Source organism: Herpailurus yagouaroundi, unplaced genomic scaffold (genome assembly GCF_014898765.1).
Source record: "Herpailurus yagouaroundi ecotype Mexico unplaced genomic scaffold, PumYag 139, whole genome shotgun sequence".
In the NCBI taxonomy this organism is placed as follows: Eukaryota; Metazoa; Chordata; class Mammalia; order Carnivora; family Felidae; genus Herpailurus; species Herpailurus yagouaroundi.
Window position 1 is genome coordinate 1,968,851 of NW_024412394.1, and position 14,404 is coordinate 1,983,254.

A 14,404-nucleotide genomic window follows, 5' to 3' on the forward strand; every position below is an offset into this window, starting at 1 on the left:
TAGTACATTTGTATTGTGCACATCAGTAATCTGGAACAAGATCTTTCAAACTCACTTAAGTAGTAAGCAAAGAATTTTAATGGAGCTGTCTGGCAGACGGGCCAGTTACCCATCTGCCTTGCACATTGAAAGTAAACCACGCACAGTTCTCCTGGCTCCAGTATCTACACAGTTTGCCTTTCTGCTTTCGTACCTGTGTCATCTTTTGATCCAAAACGTAGACTTTGCCCCTAATCACTGTCTGTAGACTGCGTCATATTAGCAAGCTTTGGTGACTCTGCCCCAAAAGTCGTCTTTCTGTTTTCACATTTTCCTTCTTCATTTCACATGAAGAATCCACCAGGACAAACATGGGCAATGTCATAAAGGCTCAATTAGAAGAGAAGTAAGATTCATGGAGGTGGGAGGAATCAAAGAAAGAAGGTTATTTGAGAAGACTAGTCCACCTTTTTAAAAAAGAAATCTTATCGTGAGGCAAATAGTTGTACCTTCTCATGGGGTTAGTTATATGAAGAAAATCATATTTTCCATGATCTTTCATTTTCAGAATGTCCCTTTAATACATGCCACCATTCAGAGACCATGTTTATTCACCACTGATTCAAAGTATTATGTAATTTTGTTATTTTATAGCTTGTTCAATACCCTGTAGTTCTTTCATTTAAAAATCAGGTAATATAAACTAGTCAGTTAAGTCTCATTACTTTATCGCTAGAAGTCAGAGTTAACTTTTTTATTGTACTGCCACAGACCATCCTGTGAGACAGGTTTTTTTATCTAATACGAGCACATGGAAGCAGAAGGATGGCTTTAGTTTCACAAAATGTATAAACACAAGGAAGCACTTTTAAGAATGTAAAAGTCAGTGTTGGAAATAGGGGAAGATTTTTATGCTAGGTATAAATTCTGTCCTTGTTTTTTTCTATCCCTTAATTACAAAATGCTTATTATCATGTTTCAAGTAAGAGGTCTCTAGAATTACAGCCTCTAGGGTAATAATACATTGCTAGAAGATAGAAATGCATGGAACAAATCCCTGCATGTTTTTATGTAGAGATTTGCTTCATTACTCTCCTTTTATAAGGGAAAACCTGGTAATATGGAGCATATTCAGTTGGGGCTAGGTCTCTATGAATGCCTTATGCCACCTCTTTAACAAGGACTTGGATTAAAATTCCTAATACCCAAGGATAAGAGCAAGGCTCTTAAACAAATATTAGATAACAAGGACTTTCTATTCTCCCAGGGCTTTTTAGAGCGTATAATTTGTCAATAACGGTTTCAAGAGATAGGGGGAGAAATCTCCATTTCTCTCCTGGGTGGGAGACTCTGAGATACTTCTAGGACTTGCTTCTGAATAGTCTGGAATTCTGGGGCAGTTGGACCACGACAGTCAGAAGTTAGAAGACCATGAGAACCCTGGCTTCGCTTACTTAGTGATTTTAAGTACCTAAATACAGAGGTGATGTGATATGGGCCATTATCCTTGCGACGATCAAGGCAGATTCTGTTTGTCGTGTGAATGAATAGATGTTCTCCAAAAGTGGACTCTAATCTTCACTATCTTTATTTCTTATACCGCCAAAACTTTACTACCCTACATCTCATATCCTAGGAGGCGCTGGCTCATCATAGTTTAGACTTCTGTTTGGCAGGCAATCTGCTTCAGTGTTTGTGTCCTGTTCCTGAGGCTCGTCACTGTGAGATGACCCATAGAAACCTTGGAGGGAAGCGGAGTGTAGCTGGCTCCAGAAGAGCTTATCAGATTAACTACCAGGTCATGAAACTGGCTTCAAGAAATTAAACACATACACATGCACGTGCACACACGCGTTGAGATGTTTTTGCCCCACCAAATGGGCTGCCAGCTACATCAGACTGACCATGATCTTCTCTATGTTCAGATGTGTGAAACCTTCATGGGAAGTTGCAGCTGCTATGGTATCCCTTCCCAGAAAACTGCCCACACCCCGGCCGGTCATTCAGTTGGTCACAGTTAGGTGCTGACTGGTAGTAGCTTCTCTCTGCAGCAAAAATGTTGCTTTCCATGTAACAGAGAATGCAGCTTTTTGGCTTTGGTTTATTGCCAGCCCTAGAAGAAAGGGGAGAAAAGATTAAGGAATAATTGAGTAAAAAGCAGAATCTTTTCTGTTGAAAATCAGTTACTGCCATATTCACTGTGACAATCCACTTCTTGAGTGGGAGTTAGGAAGGCTCCAAGAAAAGCAGTCTATTGCTTTATTATGAGATTTTAATCCCACAGCTGGCAGGAGCCAGGACTAAGGAAGAGATCCCTGTAGAAGTTGTCTGGATGTGAGCAGGGGACTCTCACAAGATATCTGAAGGAAGGAAAGAGTTCCAGATTGGATGGAAAGTCATCCTTCTCAGGAAAAATGAGACCATCTTGGTCCAGAACCAGGGGAAGTGAATTTTATGGTCCTGCCTCTGCTGGTTGCTCTCTGTGTAACTTTGGGCAAGTCCCTAGACCTCTCTGGAAACTGGGTTTGGGCATCTGCAGAATGAAAGAGCTGGGGCTGGGTGCTCTCTAGCTGTGACTGTAATGGTTCGGGTCCCTCCCAGCTCTAGCACTTGCTGGGTTTTTGCTTCTAGTTGTCATGCCCGGGAGCAGGCACAGAGTGAACGTGGGTCCAGTGGGCCTGATTTTCCACATGGAAGTAATCAGCTGTCCTGCTTGAGAAGAAAGGATAGTATGGGCTGGGCATCCAAGCTGTCAACTACCTTTCAGAGAAGCATGCCTGCGGCTATATGAGTGCTCTTGCTGTGTCCAGAACACTTACAGACTCAGCTTTCCAGGGCTCCAGCTCAGGGATAGCTGTGGGTGTGTAAACCTGAAGAACCCAAATTCCTGTCTGTAAAGCCTGTGGTATTAAGTTGACACTGTATGAACTGCTTAATGGTCCCTCTTTGTTCCCTAAATTGTGTTCCCACGAAGAGGCAAAAGGAATTAAGCAATACAGGCAAATGGCTCATTGTAATGAAATAGCTTTTAGCTTCCAGGTGGCTTTCAGTAAGTGAAGGTTCCTGCTGTGCCTAGCAGAATTTCAGAAAGAGACTATCATTCTGCCTTTAGAGTGGCAGCCTTGTTAACAAGCAGGAGCCACAGTCTCTTATTTAGTCTGGAGGCTCCTGGAATCATTGATGTCTCATTAGGCCGTAACGCAGTGAGCTATATCTCCAAGAAGCAAAACCGTGATGAATCACAAACCTGGTTCATTTCCAGTGAGCTGTGGGACATGCCTGAAGGAGAGGCTTCTGCATGTGCCAAAGAGTCACATTCGTAGGGTACCGTTGTTTGTTAGGCAGACGTGGGAATCCCTCTGAACCCCTCTGTTCATAATATATCACTTCTGGCCAAACTGCTCAAGGGGACATTTTGTGCTTTGCCTTGCTCTCACAATAGCTGATACGTGATTATTCTTAATTTGCCTACGAAACACATTGGATTCTTACGACAGATGAGGCAGAATTGTCCTCTAAATCAGGGATCTCCATTCCCTCTCTCAGTGTGACTGTAGCACTGATGATGGTGTTTCTGGCTCAGTGTGAGGAGGAAGTGTGGCTCCTTGGGTGCCATGACCAGCTGTGGCCACAAGGCCCTCAGCTGCCTAGACCCGCCTGGCAGGTGTAGGAGCCAGCGCTGGGCCAATTCTCTTAGCAGAGACGCTTGGCTGCCTGGGTCAGGGATTTCCCCATAGACAGAGCTGCTTTTTCTGCACTGAAATTCATACTGCCTAGCCACTTGACTCTTTTCAGAACAGAGATGGGTGGAATTAGTTTAAACTTGTATTACCATAAATGCAGTAGGAAGCCGGCTTTTGAGAGAAACTTCCCCATAACCCCCAGGACCTGCAGAGAAAGGCTCACAAAAATAGAGAAGGACCAATAGAGCACTTTGTTTCTAGTTTCTAGTAAGGGTCAGTCATTCAGGGTCAGTCAAGTCATTTGATTCCCTCCTGAGAAGGTGGGAAGGATTCCAGCCTTGGGGTAGTATGTGTGCATATTAAGAAAGAATCGTCGAGGGAAGGAGGCTTTTGTGATGCACCATAGCTAAAAACGGCTTGGAAGCTACTATCCACCCCAAAGAGACCATGCAGAATACTGTTATGATGGGAGAAGCAAGAGAAGGAAGGATCTTGGATTTTATTAATGGCTTTTTGAAGGATATAATGAGGTAAGGAAAGGGGAGTGTTTTAATCAAAGGCCATTGAGATTTGAGGTGCAGGTGCATATCCAGAAAAGCAGTTGTGGTTTCACGTGACACTGAGTTATTTACTTCTCTTCCCACCCCCCCTCCCCCCTTCTTCCTCTCCGGTGAAAAAGGAGCCAGGGATCTTGAATTTGTTCAACATAATCTGCCTTGGTATTAGCCACCCACATGAGACGTTCTGTGGTGTCTTCTCTCTTAGGTCTTGGCCATGAGACCCTGGATTCAGGGAAGTGCAGCCAGGGAAGAGGACGAGCATCCTTATGAGCTCTTGTTAACAGCAGAAACAAAGAAGCTGGTATCCGTGGATGGAAGACCAAAAGGTACACCCCCACCCCACCCCGCTCCCATCAGAGACAACCTTGAAAGGGTTTTTTAAAGTTTGTGATCCTGAGTGGAAGGAGAGGATGATGTTCCTTGGGAGGAGGGAGCTGGGTGTCATAGCAGTTGGGGGTGGTGGGTGTTGATTATGAGCTTTCATTGTCAATGCCCTGTGTTAGGTAGAGTTGGCTCACCACCCTTCAGCACGCGAAGCAAGGAGGTGGTTAGGTCAGACCAGGTAAGAACTGTGGAAGGAGAAATGGCCCGCAGAGTAATGGAGCTTGATTTGGGGTATCCAGTCATAAACCCTCAAGTTAAGGCTGTGGAAAAACAAGCCCAACAAGTCAGTCCCTTTGGGGGCAGGCTGACGGCACAGGCTCTGCTTTGAGTCCTGACCTCACAGTGAGACGCTCCTGGGGAGGGGCCCGTGATTGGCTGCCACCCGGTAACTAGAGTGCTCTGTCGCCTTGGCCTACTTTCATTGCCTCTGCAAAATTCCGTCTCCTCCGTGAGGGAGTGAGTGCCGCAGGACGGACAGCCAGGCAGACGATGTAAACGCGGTCACGACAGGGGTGAGCGCACTGCTGGAGAGTGTGTGACAGCCTCGTTCTAAGGAAGAATAAGAAGGGGCAGTGCCATTCCCCCTGCAGTTGGAAGGAACTTCTGTGGCCTCTCCCAGCTCTTTATAGCTCTCAGGTACTAGGTCCTTCGTGGGGTATTATTTGTGCCTCCTTTCAGTGCTAAGACAGTCACGCTTCCGGTAAGGATGGGGGTTGCGATGGTTTGTTTGGAACTGCCCTCTGCTGGGCCTGTCAGAGGGTAGGGGGTGGCAAAGAGGACATGTGCGTATGTGTATGATGTGGTAGACCTTGTTTTTAATGGTCCTGTTTAAGAGGTTTCTCTTCCAGCATGCAGAGACTTTGTGGTCATTTTTATAGTGGTTGTTTTGTTTTGTTTTTTTATGGTTTCCATTTGGAGCTTTAAAAAAAAAAGTTATAATTTAAATACAATAAACTGCCCCTTTTGTGTACAGTTCCGTGAAGTCTGACAAATACAGTTATATAACTGCCACCACATTCAAGATAGAGAATGGCTTTATCACACCAGAAACTCCCTTGTGTCCCTTTATAGCCAGTCCCACACCCCTCCCTTACCCCTGGCAACCACTACTTTTATGTCTGTTCCAAGAATTTTGCCTTTTCCAGAATGTCCTATAAATGGGAAGCCTGCAGTATGTACCCTTTGAGTCAGGCCCCTTTCACTTAGCGTAATTTCACTCGAGATTCATCCGTGTTGTTGTGTGTACCAGTAACTTGTTACTTTTCATTCCCAAGTAGTATTCCGTTGTATGGATGCACCACAGTTTATGCATTCTCTAGTTGAGAGGCATTTACGTCATGTATAGTCCTTGGCGATTACAAATCAAACTACTATAAACATTTGCATACAAGTTTTTGTATGAATGTCGGTTTCATTTCTCTTGGGAAAACACTAGAAATGGAATTGCTGGGTCCTAGTTGAATTATGTGCTGCACTTGGTAAGAAACTGCCACACCGTGTTCCAGAGTGCTTATTCCGTTTTGGTTTTCCATTGGAGTTACAGTTGCTATGTCTCCTCCCAGCACTTAATATTGTCAGGTTTTCAGAATTATATCCTTCTAATAGGGTGCCTAGTGATATTTCATTATGGATCTAATTTGCATTCCCCTAATGACTCGTGAAGTGAACACCTATTAATGTGATTATTTGCCATCCATATGGCTAATGAAGTGTCTGTTCAACTCTTGCTCATTAAAAAAAGGGGGGGGGGTTGTTTGTGTTCTTATGGAGTGGTGAGAGTTCTTTGTATGTTTTGCATACTATTTATCAGATATATGATTTTCTCCTAGTCTGTGGTTTCTCTTTATTCCCTTAACAGTGTCTTTTAAAGAGCAGAGGCTCTCATTTTTGATGAAGTTCAATGTGGATAAGTGGATAAGGTCACAACTATTTTCTCCTATATTTTCTTCTAGAAATGTTGTAAGTTTAGGTATACGTTTAGATCTGTGACCCATTTTGAGTTAATTTTTGAATATGGTGTGCGGTATGCTTCAAAATTCATTTTTTTGCATATAGATATCCAGTTATTTCAGCATGATGTGTTGAAGACCATCCTTGTTGCCTTTGTCATGTTGTTATTCTTGCTCAGAATTGTTTTAGATATTCTAGTTCCTCTATCTTTCAATACAAAAATTTAGAGTGAGCTGGTTCATTTCTACAAAACATCCTGCTGGATTTTTATTGGGGTTGTGTTGAATCTATATAACGATCTGGGGGAGCTATCTTAACTGTATTGAGTCTTCTAATCACATTGGTGGGTTTTTAATTAAAACATATAGAGCAAGTGGAGTAGAGCACCAATGAGTTCTCAGCTGTTTAATAATAAATCATACTGAAACTAACCCTTAAAAAGCAAGTAATTAATGTAATGCTCTGTTTCAAACTGGTTCTCAAGGAAGCATTTTTAGTGTCGAGGAGGAAGGAGATTATAATTCTTTCTCTCTTTCAGAGGCTTGATCTGGACCAACTATAAGATAGCTGCTCAGCCTTTGGAAGGAAGAAAATGAGAAAGTCAGACAGACTTCATAAATGGGGACTGGTCTCCTTGGCTGACAAATGCAAGAATTTTCTCTTTTCTTTTCTTTTCTTTTCTTTTCTTTTCTTTTCTTTTCTTTTCTTTTCTTTCTTTCTTTCTTTCTTTCTTTCTTTCTTTCTTTCTTTCTTTCTTTTTTAAGTTTATGTATTTATTTGAGAGAGAGACAGTGAGAGTGGGGAGGTGCAGAGAGAAAAGGAGAGAGAGAGAGAATCCCAGTCAAGCTCCACACTGCCAGTGCAGAGCCCAACACGGGGCTCGAACTCTTGAAACCGTGAGCCAAAACCAAGAGCTGGACGCTCAACCACTCAACTGACTGAGACACCAAGGTGCCCCAAATGCAGGAATTTTCTATCCCAACTCAAGAGAGATCTCTAGGTTAAGGAGGAAACTGCCACGGAGGACTTAAGACCTCCCATCTCCTCCTTTACTTTGGTTTCTTTTAGTTCTGCAATACTGGGCTAACTGTTAAAAGAGTGGGTGGTGCGGGAAGCAGATTTAATTGAACCACAGCCTGTGGGGTGTGCCTGCCTCCAGGCGAGCTGCTTGGATCACTCAAAGAGCTTTCAGACAAAGGAGTTGAGGCATTAAATATGAAAATGGGCTCTGCCAGTTTCTCTGTAGCCTGGAAGCAATGCTTGCAAAAGTTGGTAAATGTGAGGCAAGTCTGCAGATTAGATCATGGATTAATACATAGTCAGTCTTTTCTGCTTTTCCACTAAGGTCTTTATCTTAGGCAGCTTTTAGAAATTAATTCATCAGTTCTCAAAAGGCCATGCTAATGAGACTACCAGAGCTTTCAGCCCTCACTATAATTCAAGAAACTACAGTATGAGGGATGGGATGGGAGATTGTTTACATTGCATTTTAAGAGTGTATTTGTATTAGCTCACAGGAAAAAAAAATTCAAAAAATATAGAAGTGAATACAAGTAAAACGGTCAAGTCTTCTCACCTCTCGGCTACTCACAGTTGCTGGAGATGTCCACAGTTTGAAAGTGTAGTGTCAACTTAAGGTCCTTTTCTGTCTTTATTTAAAAAAAAAAAAAAAAAAAAAAAGTGACTATGTGAGATTGTTTTGTTTGTTTTTAACATAAAATGTATTTTACAAACTGTTTTGCACACACTTGTTTATTTGTTTTTAATTTACCTTGTCTATAGATCATGGGTACAATTTTGTTTTAGTTCTTAAAGATCTGCCTTACCTTATTCTTTTTTAATGGTTGTTAAATATCCCACGGCTCATTTTTCCATTCTCTAGTAGATGGATATTTATGTTGCTTCCAGTATTTCTCTGTTATAAATTAAGCTGGTGTGGACATTCTATACACATACTCTTACATGCTTATAAGAGTATTTCTTAAAAGGCATTGATAGAAAGTAGAATTAGGCAGCCAGAGTGCAGGTACCTGTCTAGATCTAACTGGTGGAGCTGAATTGCCCTGCTTGATTGTTTATGAGCACACACTTTCCCATTCCTTTGCCAACTTGGGATATTAATACTCTTGAATGTTTTTCACCATGGTAAGCCAAAAAAGTGTCCTTTGCGTTTGGCCTTTGTGTGATCTAGTGAAATTGAGCATCTTGTTCATTAGTGTTATATAGTCTGTGAGCGGCCTATCTTTTTTTTTTCTTATTTTTCTACTTAGAAATCAATTAACGGTACCAGAAACATTTCATATAAATACTGGTAATATTTGGCCAAAGTGATACTCGGGAGAAAGTTTATATTCTTCAATTTGTTATAAAAAAAGAAAGACTAAAACTTAACCAAAAGAAAGTAACAGAGAGGAATAAAGATAAAAGCAGATAGTATACTTCACATACTTCATGGTATGTGTGTTACATTTCAGTTAGTTAAAGAAAAAAATAAAAGTAGAAATAAAGAAGTTTAAAAAAAATAGACGACCATTACAATGAAAACTTTTTTTTTTAAAGATCTCTGACAATTCTGATCAAGAAAAGAGGAAAAAACACAACATGTAGGAATAGTATAAAGCACATATATAAGCACAGATTTAGAGAATTTTTAAATAATAAGAGAATTTCTAGGAATAAATTTTTGTGGTTAGTTAGGTTGCTGCCATCCCCCTAGGATGAATTGTCTGGGACCCTTAATGGTCCGTCACAATGACTGGTTGAGATGGGGTTTCCAGTAGCATTTAGTGCTTGATGACTAAGCATCTTGATGACAAGGTATGCATGATAATCTGGTAGTTGCAGATTACCATTTATGTCTGTAGATATAACAAAAACTGACAGAAGTAGAAAGCAGCCAATGAAGCAGAAAACTCATCCCTCTACAAAGGCACTAGGCCCAGATGGTTTTATGGTAGTTTTATGCAGCTAGGTATGCCTCTGTTATTTAAGTGATTTCCAACATAGAAGTCTTCTGAAATCCTTATTCAGGGCTAGCATAACTAGCAACGAGAGCATGTTTCCAGTTTCATGTGGCATAGTCATTTATTTCTCTTTAGCATTTAACTCTTTGCCCACTGGGCACTCTGGACATACTGTTCTGAGAAACTGGACAACCTTCCAGGTTTGATAGCAAGTGGGAAAGTAGCCAAGAGCTCTAAAAATCATTGTTCTCTGTGGTGCTTTCTGCAGCATCCACTGATAGTGCTTAGGTCTAGGTGAAGTGGTTACTTAGCTTAGGACAGTGATGAATGATTATCTGAAGACAGTGATACATGTGGACTCTTTGGCACGCAGCTGCACTCTGAGGTTTTTTAGATGGAAGTAAGTCAATATTCCTGAGAGCCATGCGTTTAGATCTAAGTGAAGTTTGTGCATGAGCACGAAGACCTTAATCCTCTTGGAGGGGAGGAAAACATTATTTTAGCTTCCCCCTCTACTCCCATGTCCCAAGCGCTGCCAGTTCCTGAGCCTTTAGAGAATTCATAGTATAAGCCTTGGCTTTTCCCTTTGCCAGCTTGGGATTCTCAGGTATGCTTCCATCTGTGTCCCATTTTTATATTTGGTTTAGTAAGACTTCAGGAAGAAGAGTAAGTTGGTACCTGTATTCAATCCACCATCTTTACCTGAAAGCCCATGCTAGCTTTTCATGGTAGATTCCCAGGAGTAAGTTTGGATGCTTTTTCCAAATGCAAAATATGTATATATACATATTTATGTGTGTATGAGACAGTTTAATAATTAAGCCTTATCTTTAGCAGCTTCCTCGTCTCTCACCTTCTTCCATTAGAGGAGCTTCTGCCAAAAGCCCTACTGTTACAACTGCCTTGCTCTTATCAATTTCTATTTCTGAGTTGGAATAGTTTGCTTTTCTTTCCATTGCAAAACAAGTCCAAGCCTTGTGAGGTATATACATCTGTATTTTCTTCCATAAAATGTATCAACGGCCGTTTATATACATATGTATATGTGAGGCATACGTAAAATACACGAAAGGGCAAAATATGTTAAATTTTTATAGATTGGTGTAAAGTAATTTTGGAATTCAAAAGATGGATAAATTATGTTAGTGCAGGAGATCAGGAAGACTTTATGAAGGAAGTAGCATTTGAGCTAAGCCCCAGAATAGAGAATTCTATTTAGTAGGCAGAAGTAAGGAGGAAGGAGAGGGTCTTCCAGCCAGAGGGAGTGGCATAAACAAGAGTAAAATGTTAGGAGATGATAGAGCTCGTGTTTGGAGAATGGTAAGTAATCTAGTTTGGCTCAAACAAAGAACTGGTTGTGTAGAGTATTGGATCTCAAATGTCAGTCATTATTACAAAGATAGTGCAGTGTTGTTGAAGCTTTTCGAGTAAGAGGGCAGGATTGAAGCCATGCTTTACATATTTATAATTGTGGAATCTTTGATTGCAGTTGGGAGAGACTAGAGGCAGGAATATCCTGAAGTCAAGAGACTTCAAGGAATCTCTTGAAGGAAATTAGGCTCTAAACTAATAGTAGGAAGTGGTAGGAAGGAAGGGTATGGATGTTGGAGGTATTGTGGAGGTAGAATTAACGGGACCTTACAATCAAATGTGGAAGAATCAGGAAGAGGGGGTATTCATGATGATTCTTAGGTGTTGAACCTGGTTATTTGGGAAAATATGGTGCACCTAACAGAAATAGGGGCTTGAGGAGGGACATGTTTGAAGGAAGATGTTAAGTTCAGTTTTACATATGTTAAGGATATTAAAGATAATGAATATTGGGAAAGATACCCCATAAATAACTTAGAAGTGTAGGTCTAGTGTTCAAGAGAGATAGAAAGATTAGAAATGCAGATTCAGGGATCATCCAAGTTGAGGTGGTGGTTAACATAAAAGATAATCAGTTGCTGAGGGAAAAACTAGAGCGATTGAAGAAGTCAAGAATATAATTTATATTTAGAAGCACAAGGGTAAAGAAACATAGGAAGATAACCAGGATAATGCAGTGTCATAGAAGCCAAGGCTGAATGTGATGAAAACCCCAAAATAACTGTTGTTTAAGTAAGACAGAAGTCCAGAGGTAAGAAGTCAAGGGCTAGCGTGACAGTTCATGATGCTCAAGAAACCAGTTTCTTTCTGTCATCATGGTTCAAGATGACTATTCAAGTTCAAGCTGTCAGCATAGGAAGAAAGAAAAGGAGAGAACTTTAAAGATAGTTCTCAAAAGTTGCACTTTCTCTTAGAACCCGTTGGCCGGAATTTGGTCATGTGACTATACCTAACTACAAAGAAGATGGGAAATGTAGTCTTTAATGTAGGTGGTTTGACCCAATCCAAAAAACCCCATGACCACGCAGGAAGGGGAGAGTGGGTACCAGGGATAACTGGTAAACTGTGTCACATGATAATAGAAAGAGCTAGAAGCAATGAAGACTAGAAAAAGGCTTCAGCATTTAGAAGGCTATTGGTAAAATTCAAGATGGGGAGATACTTCCCTGAGGTAGGTGGGAAGAGATCAAATTATCCCCAAGGTTTGACATGTGTGGTATTGAGAACAGGTAAGGAAGTTTGTCTGATCTAAGTCTTCTCAGGAAATTGATGTCATTACCCAAGAGTATAGGTGCTGTGGGAAAGATGACAGTCTAAAAAGAGTGGGACAAATGAGGAATCAATCTTATGGTGATACCACAGTTTTCAAGAGATGAATAAAAGGGTAGCTAGGCTTGGTAGTAAACTTGGATTCTTGCTCTACCACTTACTGGTTGGTGACCTTGAGGAGTCATTTAACTTCTTTAAGCTTCATTTTCTCCATGTAAAGTAGGGATTCAAATTCTTACCCCATGGTTGTGAATATTAAAAAAGAAAGTGTTTAGCAGCATGTCTAGCATAGAATAACTAGTACCTAATACACTGTAGCTATTGGAAGCCAGCTGAGGACTCAGTTGTTTCTTGAGTATTCAACAGGGCTCAACATTCCAGCAACTGGAGGAGAGAAAGCAAATGGTTGTGAATACCCAGTGCTGGAACTGGCAGCAGATCAAGGGAAATAGAGACAGCAAGTGTGCTGTTAAATTAGGCACGGTTAAGTATCATGGCTGGTTGGAAACTGATCCAAGCAGAGCTGGTGTATTAAATAGGGAAGTTTGAGGGGCCACAGAGAGGGGACAGACTCTTCAAGAGGAGTTTAAGGAAATGGGGGAGATGTCAGGTAATCAGGACCAAGTCAAAGTAGAATAGTCCGAGTCCCAAAGCTGGGCTGTACCTGTGGGTGTTGCAGTGAGTGGAGGTTCCTGACCTGAAAGTTTTTCCCCCGCTGTGCTGGCACACATCACCCTGACCTGAACTTGTAGAACGACAGGACCTTCTCTGGCATATGAGTTTTATTCTATCTAGAGTATAGGGCCACTTAGAAGAAACCAGTCTCCTTTGCAGAGTCAAGAGAAAGGAAACCAGCCTCTGGGTGCAGTGTTAGCATGAAGAGCAGTTCGGAAATGGTTGTAAATGAAAAATGATGATAATGATAGCTACCATTTAATGAATGCTTCTTATGGGCGGCCATGTGCTGAGTTCATCTACACTGATTAGGTCATTGTATATCTCATGACAAATCTTCCGGGTAGGGGCTATTTTTATCACTGTTTAATACATGAGAAAGAAGTTTGGTGTTAGAGCTGGTTCTTAAGCCCCAGTCTAGCTGAATCCAAAAAGCCTGTTTAACCATGAGGTTAAATCATTTCATCCAGAGCCCTGCTGCTATTCACGTTCTTAGCATCATAGAACTAGAAGGGCACTTAATTCATCTAATCAGTGTCAAATCATACTAAATGTCAAAGCCCTAGACAATGCATTTACGGCCATTCATTTTTTAAAAAAAGACCCAGGGAGGGACTATAACTTGGACCTCCTGAATCCCAGTCCAGGTCTCTTTCTGTTTCTCTGATTGCCGTGGACCAGAGAATGGATGCTAGGTCTACTTGTCTTATCAGATCATAGTTGCCAGCAAGTCCCTGCATAACCTAGTCGGCACCTTCCTTCTGAGGAAAACACGGTGGCTCTCCAAAAGTAGCCAAGGACTTAGGAGTTCTCCTGGGCACACCCAGTTCCTGGTGCTCACCATAGCCACTGGGCAATTGGAGGGTTCCAATCCTAACGGAAACGAAGAAGGCACAACAGTCTGGGTAGCCAGAGTAACCTTCTTCTCTGTGTTGGAGGGTTGATTTGACTTAGCAAGTTCTCACACACGCTGCATTTTTTTGCCCTAATTTAAACAGACGGGGGTGGGAGGGGGGTGATTGAAAAATGTGTAAATGTTAAAATGTTATTGTTCAAAAGCCCTTGAGATCCCCCGTGGATCATCATAGTAATTAAAATGCAGCACAGAAGACCCCTTGCTTCAGCGGCTCACAGGGTAAAAGGAAAATGAACACCCAGAATGAATAAAGATTGAAAGTTGAAGGGGCTGGGAATTAGCATGCTGCTGTGTGCTACTCAATAGAGCAGATGGCCTTGATATATGGGGAGAGTAAGGAAGCAGCTGTCCCTGTGTCCTAGCCCCTTGTTTCTCTCCTAGAAGGGCAGGTTGTAGGGATGGCTGAAGGCAGTATGGGAGGAGGAGTGGAAGCTGTGTAGTTTTTTTGTTTTGTTTGTTTTTTGAGAGAGTGCACGCATGCGCTCACACACACACACGCGGGAACGAGCCAGGGAGGGGCAGAAAGAGAGGAAGAGAATGTTAAGCAAGCTCCACGCCCAGCGTGGAGCCCCACACAGGGCTCGATCTCATGACCGTGAGATCATGACCTGTGCTGAAATCGAGTTGGAGCCCAGGCGCCCCAGAAGCTGCATA

At 41.8% G+C, this 14,404-nt stretch overlaps 1 protein-coding gene across 6 annotated transcripts in view; it reads left to right on the top strand.

Annotated features, from left to right (window-relative positions):
* The window catches only part of ANKS1A (ankyrin repeat and sterile alpha motif domain containing 1A), a 180,965-nt gene that overhangs the window by 88,838 nt on the left and 77,723 nt on the right, over positions 1-14,404 (top strand). For all 6 annotated transcript variants that reach the window (XM_040473255.1, XM_040473256.1, XM_040473257.1 and 3 more), the window contains one exon: positions 4,428-4,548. In XM_040473255.1, the coding sequence (XP_040329189.1) occupies positions 4,428-4,548 (121 nt within the window). The remainder of the gene's footprint in view (positions 1-4,427; positions 4,549-14,404) is intronic.